The 12,153-nt window shown below is 47.9% G+C and overlaps 2 protein-coding genes across 2 annotated transcripts; both read left to right on the top strand.

The window, feature by feature from the left end:
• Positions 1-1,571: 1,571 nt before the first annotated feature.
• On the top strand, positions 1,572-3,161 carry LHYA1_G005945 (uncharacterized protein; the record flags this gene model as incomplete). The annotated part of the gene is made up of 1 exon (XM_031150886.1): positions 1,572-3,161. One exon carries the CDS (start codon positions 1,572-1,574, stop codon positions 3,159-3,161), a length of 1,590 nt encoding a protein of 529 aa, XP_031004071.1.
• Positions 3,162-7,821: 4,660 nt separating this feature from the next.
• Positions 7,822-8,866, top strand: swnR_1 (Oxidoreductase; the record flags this gene model as incomplete). Its single annotated transcript, XM_031150885.1, has 2 exons — positions 7,822-7,920; positions 7,976-8,866. The coding sequence occupies 2 exons, from the start codon at positions 7,822-7,824 to the stop codon at positions 8,864-8,866; spliced, it is 990 nt and encodes a 329-aa protein (XP_031004070.1).
• Positions 8,867-12,153: the final 3,287 nt, after the last annotated feature.

Here is a 12,153-nt window from a genome sequence, read left to right as displayed (position 1 = left end):
TTACCCACTCTTCTCTAAGCACTGCACTGCCTTGTGTTTATGTACCGGACGGCGGGCCGGTGCGCTGAAGATTTCAAAAGCCTCAATCTATATTTGCTTACCTTAGCATCAAGTGGTGAGTCGCGATACTATAGGTCTGTTACGGGTCTGTCGACTCTGTTTGGTGTTTGTTGTTGTCTAAGTAGAGACCTCTGATATCTAACCTTGTACCTCTGTCTCCCTCTTCTTCCTTCTCTAGTGGCTCCTTCAAACTTTGCTTACCGGGCAAGAGGCTTCCTCTTCTACCGACTTCATGCTTCGCAGAACATGAGACCAGAAAGCCAATGGTTCTTGCCAAATAAACCTGTGGTTGATCACGTGTCGTCCTCTTTAGTCACGAGGTCTGCCTTTCTGCTATTTCTCCGAGTGCAATTTTCTACTGCCCAACGTCTTCCTACATTGCAAGCACTCTATATGATGCGACAATATTTAGTGAGCCGGGGTTTCTATGTTGTAAAGATCCCGGAAACATTGCGACTAGAGATAAAGGCAAGTGTTGCTTGATACCTAGGTACCTGAATTCCACCGATAACGCATATAGCGATACAGTGTCGTACAGTTTACTTCACAAATAAAAATCGGTCTTTAGTTACACTTTCCTTGTTTCGTTTGGCGGCTTTTCGTGGCCATTGATGCTTTTCTCTGCGGATCAGCGGGGTGCTTGGGGGCTCTATATTGATTACGTGACAGATGAGGCACCCCTCTGGTGAAGGAATGGATTGTTGAGAAAGGCATTTACCACTACACCCAAGCATAAGACTTTATTTGTATCCGTCTGCTCTACAACCATTAACTTCCATTTATAGCTTTTTGGGTTGCCTATTCCAGCCCAATAAGACAGTATCATTCGATACTAAAGATGTCTACACAATCTCTCACAATCCATGATAGTAATCATGGTTCTGGCCTTTTGGACTTTGATGAACGCGCTGAGGTTGTCGTTCCTAATATGCACGTGCTGAAGAAGTTGAAAGAAGTTGTTTGAAGACTACTTCTTTGCTGAGTTTGTGAGGCTCGGTGAGGAAGATGCGATATGACGAGCGTAAGTCGAAGCATTTGCTATAAGGAAAATTACGTGGATAAGGAGAATGCCGTGGAGTCTCCAAGTGAATGCTGTCTTGGAGAGAGCAGAATGTGAGAATGAGGCAAAACAAGGCTTGGAATATAGTCATTTTTCGTATCTTTCATGATGCAGCTCCCCCCCTTTTTGACCTGCCGTTTCGCACTTTTATCTCTTTACAGCTGTTCCCGCTGAAGCACGTACCGGATTCGTTGTCTTCAACTACAAACATAAAGAAATATTGGATATGCTTGTTAAGCACACCTTTCCGCTTCTACAAACCATGTTCGTTTTCTTTCTGCTCCAATCAGAAAACCCCCCGCTTCCCCGCAGCACGGTTTCTGTAACGCCACAATCATTCATCAGTCAACGATTCTATATTCCAGAATGCAGATAAGGCAATTGAAAGAAGCCGAACATGTATTTAAACTCCCTGTTCTCTGAGGTGTTGCCTCCTCGCTATCGTTACAGAATGGTGCCATCCGACGAAGTGAATGCCAATCCTGGCTCAGATCCACGGCCAAACAGTTCTAGCCCTAGTACTGGAAACTCACCAAGGACATGGAAGGATCTAAGATCGATCTGTTCTCGCAATACGTACGCTTCCCCTCAAAAGTCCGGACCAGCAACTCACACTCAGCAGATACGCCGGGGCCCTGGTCTTCAATCTGGCAGCTTTCTTCTTTCCAGCTCTCTACTCAACGCTTTCAAAACTCTGGGTAGCCAACATCGACCCTCCCGCGTCGTTACCACAGATGTCTACACCTACATAGGCGTCTTTGCCGAAGTCCTTAATGAAGGCTTACCCCGAGCCTCATGGTTAATCATTGGAGATAAAGCTTCGCGCTCATATCGTCAGCTGCTCCAGCTCTCCTACACATTGCTCATTGTCCAGTCTGCGCTGGGGCTTATTATGAGCATCGTTTTCGTCGCGGCCGCGTCAACACTTGCAAAAGGGTTCGTCCCTGTAGAAGTACGGGCTACGAGCCTCGCATATGTTCGCATTGGCGCTTTCTCAGCTCTGAGTTCTGCGCTCGAGGTGGCGGTCTCAACAGCCACTCGAGCCCTTGATCAACCTGATGTCCCCTTGGTAATCAGCTGTGGTAAATTCGCAGTCAACATCATCCTCGATCTACTCATCATATCACGATTCCATGTCGGAAGCTTCACGCCTACAGTAAATATGCAGGGAGCTATTCAACTCGCATGCAATATGACAGCCTCCATAGCTGGCCTTTGCTTCTTCCTCTACACTACTAGGAAAGGGGTACTACTCCTTGACTCTGCCCACGCACCCGAAGACAACCATAGCACACGCCCCAGCTTCCGCGCCCTCGGAGTTCTAGCCCGCCCCGGAATCCTCACAGTCGCCGAATCCGCCGTCCGCAATGCCCTTTACCTGTGGCTTGTTCACGGCATCGTCTCCCTCGGATCGAACTACTCCACCGCCTGGGGCGTCTTCAACACCATCCGCTGGGGCCTAGTCATGGTCCCCGTACAAGCACTGGAAGCCACGTCTCTAACATTCATCGGACACCTCTGGGGAAAATACCGGCGGGAACAAGCAAACGCAACTCTCACCCCACCCATCCCTTTCAAAGACACACGAGTCATAATCCGCCCTGCTCTAACATCCATCGGCCTCGCCTTGCTAATTGAAATCCCCATCAGCCTCCTCCTCTCCTTCCTCGGCGCCCAGCCCTTTGCACACTACCTGAGCAACTCCGAAACCGTAGCGAAAATCACGGCACACATGTGGCAAACTATCGACTGGTGTTACATCTTCTACGCCGTGTCCACACAGCTCTCCACCATCCTGCTCGCGACGCGACCGCGCTGGTATCTGTACCAATCCCTCGCTTCGAACATGCTGTACGTACTTCCGTGGACCATTGTGTGCCAGGTTGCGCATCTGGATAAGGGGGATGCGTGGACGTATCATAGTCTGGTGTTTGGGGGCAGCTTGGTGTTTAGTTTCTTTGATATTTTGGTGTTTGATGCGCTTTGGGCGTGGAGGTTGAGGGAGGGGAAGATGGAATTGGGGGCTTTTAAGGAATCTTAGATTGGAGGTTTAGATGTTCTTGATCGCTGGAAAAGGATATGCGTGCAAGAAATTGATTAAACTAATAGCTTGAAGTTTACCTCAAAAATTCAACATACAAAATTCGAAACCCTGTAAAACACATCTCCAGTCTCAATCCAAGAGAAGAAGTAACTTGCCACTTTCCATTCACGCCCACATTCCTTGCACACGTCTTCAAAACAATACAGTGTATGAACCAGCCTTATAGTCATCAGCTGCATAGTATTCTATCCCTAGATACTCGGGGTTCGGTTCGTTGAACCCGAAGGATCATGGCAGCCTTGCGCAGCGCGCTCCCCTGCCACTTTACAATACTTGCCATTTCTATGCCAGAAGGAGTTTTTGAAGTGGCCGGGCTGAGTCATAAAAACTAAGGTGCAGAAGTTAAGCTGGAAGCCTGGTCAGGAATCGGCGCTGTTTGATGTTTGGGGCATGTGGTGAGCGGTGAGTGGTAAGGCGATCTGGGATGCGGCGTAGCTATAGGTTTGTGTGTACTATAAGAGCTGCCTGCCTTGATGATTAATTTACCCTTGATTAGAAGTCGTGGAGATGTGATTGTACCTGGAGAATTGTATCGTTTCGGACTATTTGTATCGGCGAGACTTGTTCACACAAGATCGTTTATCGAGAGTATCTCCCAAGCTTCTCTGGTATTCTCACTTGAGAATAATAGGTATCTGGGCTGAATGATGCATCGTATCGAAGACATCCGCTTGGAAAGAAAAAATGATAGTATTGACGCGAAAACAGTCCGCGAAAAAGAGAGCTTCATCGGAATATCGAAAAGTAGCGTGTCACCGATATGGAAGAACAGTCAGATAGTAGGTCGGTGCCTTTGACTCAAAGAAGTAGGAGCGCTCTCGCGAATGCCGGATGCCCTTACCTTAGGTTGAGAAATGAACAGGAGTCTCATAAAATGAGGGGGCAACCCCAAGAAAGATACACGAATATTGTATTCTTTTTGTCCAGAAGAACCTGGATGGTGTTTACACCTTACCATCTGCAATCAAGTCTCCTCCATACTGCCTTCAGCAAAAGCAAAACTAGACATCTTGAAATATTCGGGAATAATCCTCCAGTCCCACCCAACGAAGTAAAACAGAACATCGTCCAACAAAACTCAAAACAATACGCGATTTTCTCCCACTCTATTCGTCCAAGTCCTAGAATCAACCCATCGACCAGTAGGATTAACGACAATATTCCACCAACGATTCGCATCCTCGCGAAACTTAAGAGCAAGTTTCCTACCCGTATCATCACCGATCACTTGGCCAGCGAGTGGGATTAGATACTCGTCGCGAACCTTACGCTTGCGCTTGCGGGTGCTTTCCTTGTCTGGCTGAGATGCTGAGCGGGGCTTCTTGACTTTGACGTGGCTGAACACCAGCTGCTCGCCGTGTAAGAAGTGGTTCGTATGGTAAGTGCCCGGACTAACATCAGTGATCGAGACCTCTTTTGAGCCGAGGAGACTGCCGCTGGAAGCTTGGAGCTGCAGGGTGTCGATACCTCTGTTGTGCGATGTATTGACGGAGTGTTTTCTTGGGTAGCGGACGATCTCGACCTCGGAGTCGTTAGAAAGTACGCGGCTGTGTGATTTGCGAGCGGTGATCTCGGCGCCAAGGGGGGAGGTTGGAATGGAGCCACCGATGAACGGGTCGTCAGATTGTTGATGTGAGGTTTCTACTTCGTGAAGTGTGCCCGTCCAGCGACCATTAGATGTATCTACAGGGTGGCTTGCTGAAACACGAATTTTTCTTGGAGTGATACCACCGGAGTACAGGCGGTGGACTTCTCTAGCAAAAGCAGATCCTCTCTGAGCTGAGTTGAGGTCCTTCGTTGTCGGGGTCTTCTCCGGTGGTGGCGTGTCGCAAGGCTCCAAAGAGAATTGGCCGTATTTGGGGGGTGGCTGTGGAGATGGACTCATCGACAAGTGGTGTCGTTGATAGTCGTCCTTGACGGCAGAGGCTCCCATCTCGATGATCAGGGGTCATACGTGTCTTTGAGTATCGGATTGCCTTTGCTTGTTGCTGTATTGTGGTCTGATACGGAGTTGTTCTTCTTCGGTGATGTTTATTGTTGCTCGCACTCTCTCCTAGCTTGTCTTTATGATTTGTCGACTTCTGTTCTCGCTTTTGGGTGAATATTTGATGAAAGGGTGAGAATTGTCTGGTGAATTGATCGTTGCGAGTCACATCTAGAGTTAGTGTCTTTGAGTGTGTGTTTTCACTCCTGAAAGGTTAACTGCTTTTGCTTTTGCTTTCCGATCTTCTTCATGGAGTCCATCTTAAAGGTATCACGTTCTAGTCACTTAAGAAAGTCAATAGTAGTTGTCGGTGATGGCTGCAATCAAATCATTGTTGCCAATAGCCCCTTTTTACGACCACTTCAACCGTCTCATTTTCCTTTACTCTTTTCCTCTTCCTAAAAAGACCTCATTTTGGACTAGCAGTTATAGTCGCGATTTCTGAAAGATGAACACAATGGATTCCATCTGCATGCGAACCCATTACCATACTTAGATTTGGGGGCCACAGCAGCCCCTTTTGCGGAGACAGACAACGGTCACATGATCGGATCTGACTTCTCGGCAACAATGCGGCTTCTGGGTTGGGGACAACAACCTTCCTCAAACCACCTTCTTCTTCCAACCACTTGCTTACTCTCCCAACCTGCAATCGTACGACTGTTCACTTATAGGTATGGGTGGCATCAGATATCATAGAGCCTCACAAAGTCACGCTTCCGATCACCATGTCGTCACGTAGCTGCATGAAATCGTAGGTCCTGTTGGTCCCTACTTTCTTTCTGGTTCAGCCGCACTGAACTAACAATCCATCCTTGTGTGGAGGGGAGAGCACGTCCACAAACGCGGCGTCCTCAGACAACGATTAGGCTCCAACGTGGGTCCCTGATACGGTACAGTACGGACATGCCCTCGCATGCAGATGCAAATGCAGGTGCAGGTAGCGCGCATTGTGGTTCTCATTCAGCCTTACGGCGGTCAACTTGATTCCCACTTAGAGTCACAAATCTCCCACTTTCTCTCTCCAATCATTCCCTTGAGCTCAATCCCCGGTCAATGGATATCTCCAGTCCCTATTCCACTGACAGGATGTTGTACAGTAAAAAGACGTTGAAATGGACGTGGAAATATCGAGCACTCGTCATATTCCCAAACGGCCCCTACAGGATCGGATTACTGGTCACCAAAGAGACGTTACTCTTCGGAATCGGACGTTTTCGTTCCTCCTATGCATATGGCTGGAGACAGTACCTTGAGCATGCTTCTCTGATTACGGAGCTGCCGGCTTAGACCATCTAAATTCCTTACAGACATGTTTAAGCTTGGTGACCGTCAGCCCTCTCATTGGTTTGTTTGTTCGAGGGTCTCACCGGTCACCCATTTTGCATACCGAAATGCCCTTACCTGCTTGACCACGGATCCCCGCTTTGACTAGCTGGGAACTAGCTAGGATCGTGACCCATACACCTTCGTCTCTGACAGTTTCTAAGGGGGTCCAGGGGCTAGCCCACTCTCTACAGAGGGTCTCTATTGCCCTCTCACGTCTTTTGAGATACCGGTAATATAGGACACGCGAATGAGAGCCTCTGTCAGCGTTCTTATATCCTGTCACCCCCGCGTAGCCTAAAATATTCTCCGTATAACTTGATGATCCTGAGCTTTTGTTCGCTACTGACATGCTATTAGAAATGAACCCTAGGCTGCCACGCTACATGGAAGACTAGTAGGCCATCGATTGAGGAATACAATGTGATACTGCATCGCATTGTACCTATCCTTCATACTCGTTTTCAAGGTTGAAGTGCTTTGCCCGAGAGACTTACGTCAACATTTGAGCTCCTCCATCCATAACTCTGTGATACTGCTACTACTACACCTGCCGCGGGATCAAGCAACCTGCTATCTTCTGGTGCGAACAGAGGGTAGTCAATAGCGGTTATGATAGCAGAAATTTCAAGTTTCAGGCTTGTGAAGCTAGGACATCATGTACTCACGTTACATCCTACGCAGGTACAGAAGTTCTCATCGCTTCTTGTTGCCATTTGTTCGAGCGGTTCTAAAGGGTAGGTGTGACAATGTCAGCACATTCCTATCATGGGTCCAAAGAGCCTCAGAATAGGCACCATGTCGAGGTTTCGGTCTTTCATTTATGTCCAGGGACACACTTGCGTGCATGGCACCAGCTTCTAGGGTATCCGGCAACCGATTCGCCACGAACCTAGAATCCCAGTGGCCTTTCTAATCATATTACCGTTAGCAGCATCCTATGAATTCCTTCAGCATAGAACTTTACTTCTCCACCCTACCGTTATTCGTCCGCGTAGGAAAACCGGAAAACTTTTGTAACATGCCATGGACTTCTGACCCAGTCTACCCATTCACATTACAGCGGAAGTCTTGCGTCACTAAATGACTAACTGCCTGATTAGTATTGAAGATTATTTGCCTCTTTCAGTAGGGCGCCATGCTTCTGCCTTATGGTATATGTTGTGAATGAAGAATACCCGGCTCCTGTTGACCAACGAAGCTTTGAAAAGGAGCGTATACCTTCGACAGACCCATTTCATTTAGATATATACCAGCTACGAACGTGAGATGAACTCTCCCGGCAACATGATGAGAATAGCCATAGCAGGCTCTGGTGGGTTAGCCCAAATATTTGCTCAATACCTCAATGACACGGTCCATCAATTCATCATACTTTCTCGAGAAGTAAGCTCTGAAGAAGACATCCCGACAGATATGGAGACACTAACTATCCACCCAGGACCAGCCTGCATTGGTTTCGAACGGATATCAGGTCGCTGTCGTCGACTATGACAGCCAAGATGACCTCCGTTTTACCCTGAGAGGTATTGATCTTGTCTTATCAACCGTCTCTGGTGTTCCTCAGATCAACCTTATCGATGCTGCTGCCCACTCTGGCGTACGCAGATTTGTTCCAGCAGAATTTGAAGGACCACCTGCCCGAAGAACTGGAAATGACCCTCTGGACCGTGGGAAGCGAGCTACAATTGATCGACTTCGAAACTGGTCTAACCACCCTCGTCACCGAATGCACTTTACGATATTCTCCTGTGGTATCTTCTACGAGCGGTTTGCTAACGGTGGGATGGCTGCCCTTGATATCGGCACATCGACTGGTATCCAGAACGAAGGCTCGTACTTGATGAACGCCCGCCATGGAACTGCTGAGGTAGTCGAACGCACTACGTCTGGCCAGCCTGTCTACGTCTGTCTGACTTCGGTCTATGATGTAGGGAGATTCGTCATTGCAGCCCTTGACCTAGGTCTGCAAACTTGGCCAGGAGAGTTCAGGATGTCCGGAGAGCGAAGGACGGTAACTGAAATCTTGCAGTGGGCCGCAGCTGTTCGAGGAAGTAAGAACTATATCTTTAGCCTCAAGGATAATATGCTGACTTGTACAGTGCAAATGTTCTCGACGGATGTCATAGAGCCTCGGGACTTGGCTGCCCATCTTCAGCACGCTACCTATTACCAAGACTACGCGAGAGTGGCTCGAGTTCAAGAGTTGATTGCGACCGAACAACGAAGGTACGACTTTGAGAATCCGAACCTCAACCCACTTGTCAACGTGCAACCAATCCCTTTTTGGAATTGGTTGTCAGCTCAGTGGGGTGTCCCTCCAGCGCAATAGCCGTCTATGATACTCTATGAAAAGACGGTTCTTTAAAGTGCACCAGCGGTTTTGGATACATTGCTCGACTGCGAGCTGCTTTGTTAGGATATCGTATGGGGAGGTTCATTGCTTGTTTTAATGAGAATTATTTCCAACACACATTACGACGGACAATATGGAAGCTGGCGTTTTGTTTTGGCTTGCTACTCTTCTCAATCACAACGGCTGTCTAGCGATGGCACTATTGGATCACTCCTCTAAGAATTAATTGCCTTTATTACCTTGTATTATTTGACTATTACTGTGCGGTGAGTAAAAAGATGTACGTGTTTGCTCCAAGTAGTGACAGAATCAAGTTTAGCTACATTTGTTTTCGTTTTTGGATTCATTCTTTCATGATTAATCTCCCTAGATCAGGTTTGCTATGATTCAGCTGAAGTTTCCCCCACCTCAACCAAATACGGTGATTCGTATCTGCGAGGAAAAGACGGCTCGTAAATGCCGTCAAATCAGCAAGTCTACCATACTGCACCCCGCGCACGCTGCTGCGTATTTATTTCCAAAATCTGCCCCCTAAATAACCTTTGATAATCATAGGCCTATATTCAGAAGTAACTTTGTAAATCCTCATTCCTTCAGACGCGTCATATCTGCGAAACTGAAAGTAACTCAGGTTGAAGCAGTTGGACGAGGCTGGTCGTGTATGTCACTCCTTCAATTGCGGGACGGGGCGGTTTTCGCTGCCCCTGCTCCTGTGGAGGCATTGGGGGCATGATTGAGCCTCCCATTCCTTTGAAGTTTGAACCCTTACTGTACGCTCGTACTCGCCACCTTGCTTGATTTCAACCTCAGTCTGTTTTGTGAGCGGGGGTCTGGTTATTGATTGTATTTTGTTGGCGAGGTGGGATTTCATGATTGATGAACGGACGTTTCAGCCAGAAGCTCTCATGATACGAGGGTTTTTGTGTTTGGTGTTTGGTGAAGGAAGTAACTTTGGTTCATGAATGCACTGTAGGGAGCTTGCCGGTGTCAGGCCAGCATCGAATTCTTCAGAAGCCGTTGATCTAACACGGGTTTTGGCATGTGGGGTGACCAAGGGTCCACCAGTCGCCCACTGTAGTTTTTAAGGGGGTGGGGATTTTGACTCCTCAGGCTTTACGAGGACTTAAGCGAGTTGAGGCTCTGTAATAATGGTTTTTCTTCGCAACTGGAACTAAGTAGGTACATGGCCTCTTCCTGCAACAGCTCCCAACCTTCCGTAACCAACATCTACTTCTAGATCTCAAAACAAGAGAGCCATATTCGTGTTATACAGAAGCCCACTAATCCGCCATATGCACTTGCGCACTAAGCTCCGTCTACACGACTTCGTACGCCAGACTGAGGTTCTCTTTTTAAGATGAACTTCTCCATCACTACCAGGTACCTTCCTTCACCGCCTGAGGCCTCAACATCCACGTCCTTCTTCCGGCGTACAAGGAATGCCACGAATGCATTCTAGATCTGTCGTTCGTTGTCGACTATGTCGGGTGTTTTTGGCTGGAGGGATCTCAGGCTGTGAATACCTACTCACGGCATGCAGTTGAGGTGTCTTTCCCGAAGTGGATGACCGAGGCTGCGTCGCTTGTCCGACCAGTGCTCCTTGCTGGGTTGCACGAGGTGAGAGTTCGGGCTCTGAGCCGAGAAAGGCTTCCCGTTGGTCGCTGGCGGTGCTCTTGAGCTGGAAGTGGGTCTTGTTTTCACTTACAAAGAGGCCTTCTTCCATGGTTTTGGGTACCGTCGCTTTACTCCCTGCATCAGCGTTGGATCGAAAAGAGGATTCATCGTCATTGGCTTGGTGCGCGGGCACACTGGCTCCTCTGGTATATTCCGTGTCGGTGTATCGGGAGAAGGCCACTGCCACTTAGACATGGCGCGTATTTCTTTCTTTTCTTTCTTTGTTATTATATCAACCGCATATTTAGTAGGTCTAGGTGTATGCGCAATCTCTTCTTCTCTAAGTGGCTCCTGCACAGATAACTTTTCATGCTCAGCTACCGCGAAGGCCAAAATGCTTTTGATCTCAGCTCCGGAGTGGCCCCAGGAGCAGATTTGGTCATCGGGCAGGCCCGAGAGTCTTCGTGCTTCCACCTCGAGTGCTCTTTCGTCCCATGGATGGAGTCGGAGGAGCTCAGCCGCGGTGAGTGGTCGGCCGTAGGTGGACTTTATGGTAGATGTGACGTAGTGGTTGTTATTGGTAGAAAAGCGGCTATAGCGGCTGTTCCTTGGGTGTTGGTACCAAGACTCATTGACTAGCGACGACATATTGCTGGATGTCTGAAAGATCAAATTGGCAGCCCAGATGATTGTCGGTGGTGTTCTTGAGGTTTGTTGTACGTTGAGGTGACTGTGAAGGCTTGTGGGTCTCAAAGGCTTGATGTTATTGTCTTTGGAGTTGCAGGACACTCTGGTGCAAATGAAAACCAAGAGTTGTAAAGTTGGTGTATGTGTGGGTGAATCACGAGAGGAAAGAGCTTTGAGTAGCCATGGCTCAGTCAATTTCAAAATATGATTCTATTTGGACTGAGCATTGCGCGTTAACAAATCGGGTCAAGTGACTTCATTCTAGTAACCAAGACTGCGCTATAATCGGTACCAGACATTGAATGAAGATTTACCAAAAGATGGAAAATCATTGTGTGGTTATGAAGCCCACACTAGACTTTAGAGCCGATCTATTTATGCATCCGCAAAATTGTAACAACTGCTGATGCTGCGATAATGGGCAAAACTTGCGCTAGACTTCGGTACGAAAGACCAAAGTGACACTTGCACCATTAAGGCTTGACACGACAAGAACGAAAAAAATCACGACTAACAGGCAATTCTAGTGTACTGACTCGCAAATGGCCCTGATGCTACGGCGTGGCCCAGCGCTGAACCATGGCTTTTCAGGGGAAGCTCATCACGTGCCATTGAATATTGTGACATACCTCCTCGAGGTTTGCGGATTGTTCCTAACAAGAAAAACGTGTGTCAAAGGGCGTCTTAACTATCGTCTTGACTGCGACTGTGAAAAGAATTAGCAAGCATTCTCGAAATATTGTGAAACTTGCTCACGTGGCTTTGATGGTAATTAACTTCTTCCTCTACTAACTCGGCGTCATATTACATTCAGCGGCCACACTATGGAACTCGCGGCCATTGTTGAGTGAATGATATTGGGGAAAATAACAATAAACGACCAATGAAGGTTTACGATGCTGGCGTCGTGGAATCAAAGCACGCTACATTTATTGCAGTGTTAATATTTTAGCCTCACTTGC

The sequence above is a fragment of the Lachnellula hyalina genome (assembly GCF_007821495.1).
Source record: "Lachnellula hyalina strain CBS 185.66 chromosome Unknown contig00100, whole genome shotgun sequence".
Lineage (NCBI taxonomy): Eukaryota > Fungi > Ascomycota > Leotiomycetes > Helotiales > Lachnaceae > Lachnellula > Lachnellula hyalina.
Note: the sequence above shows the minus strand (reverse complement) of the source record. Positions and strands in the feature narration are given on the sequence as shown.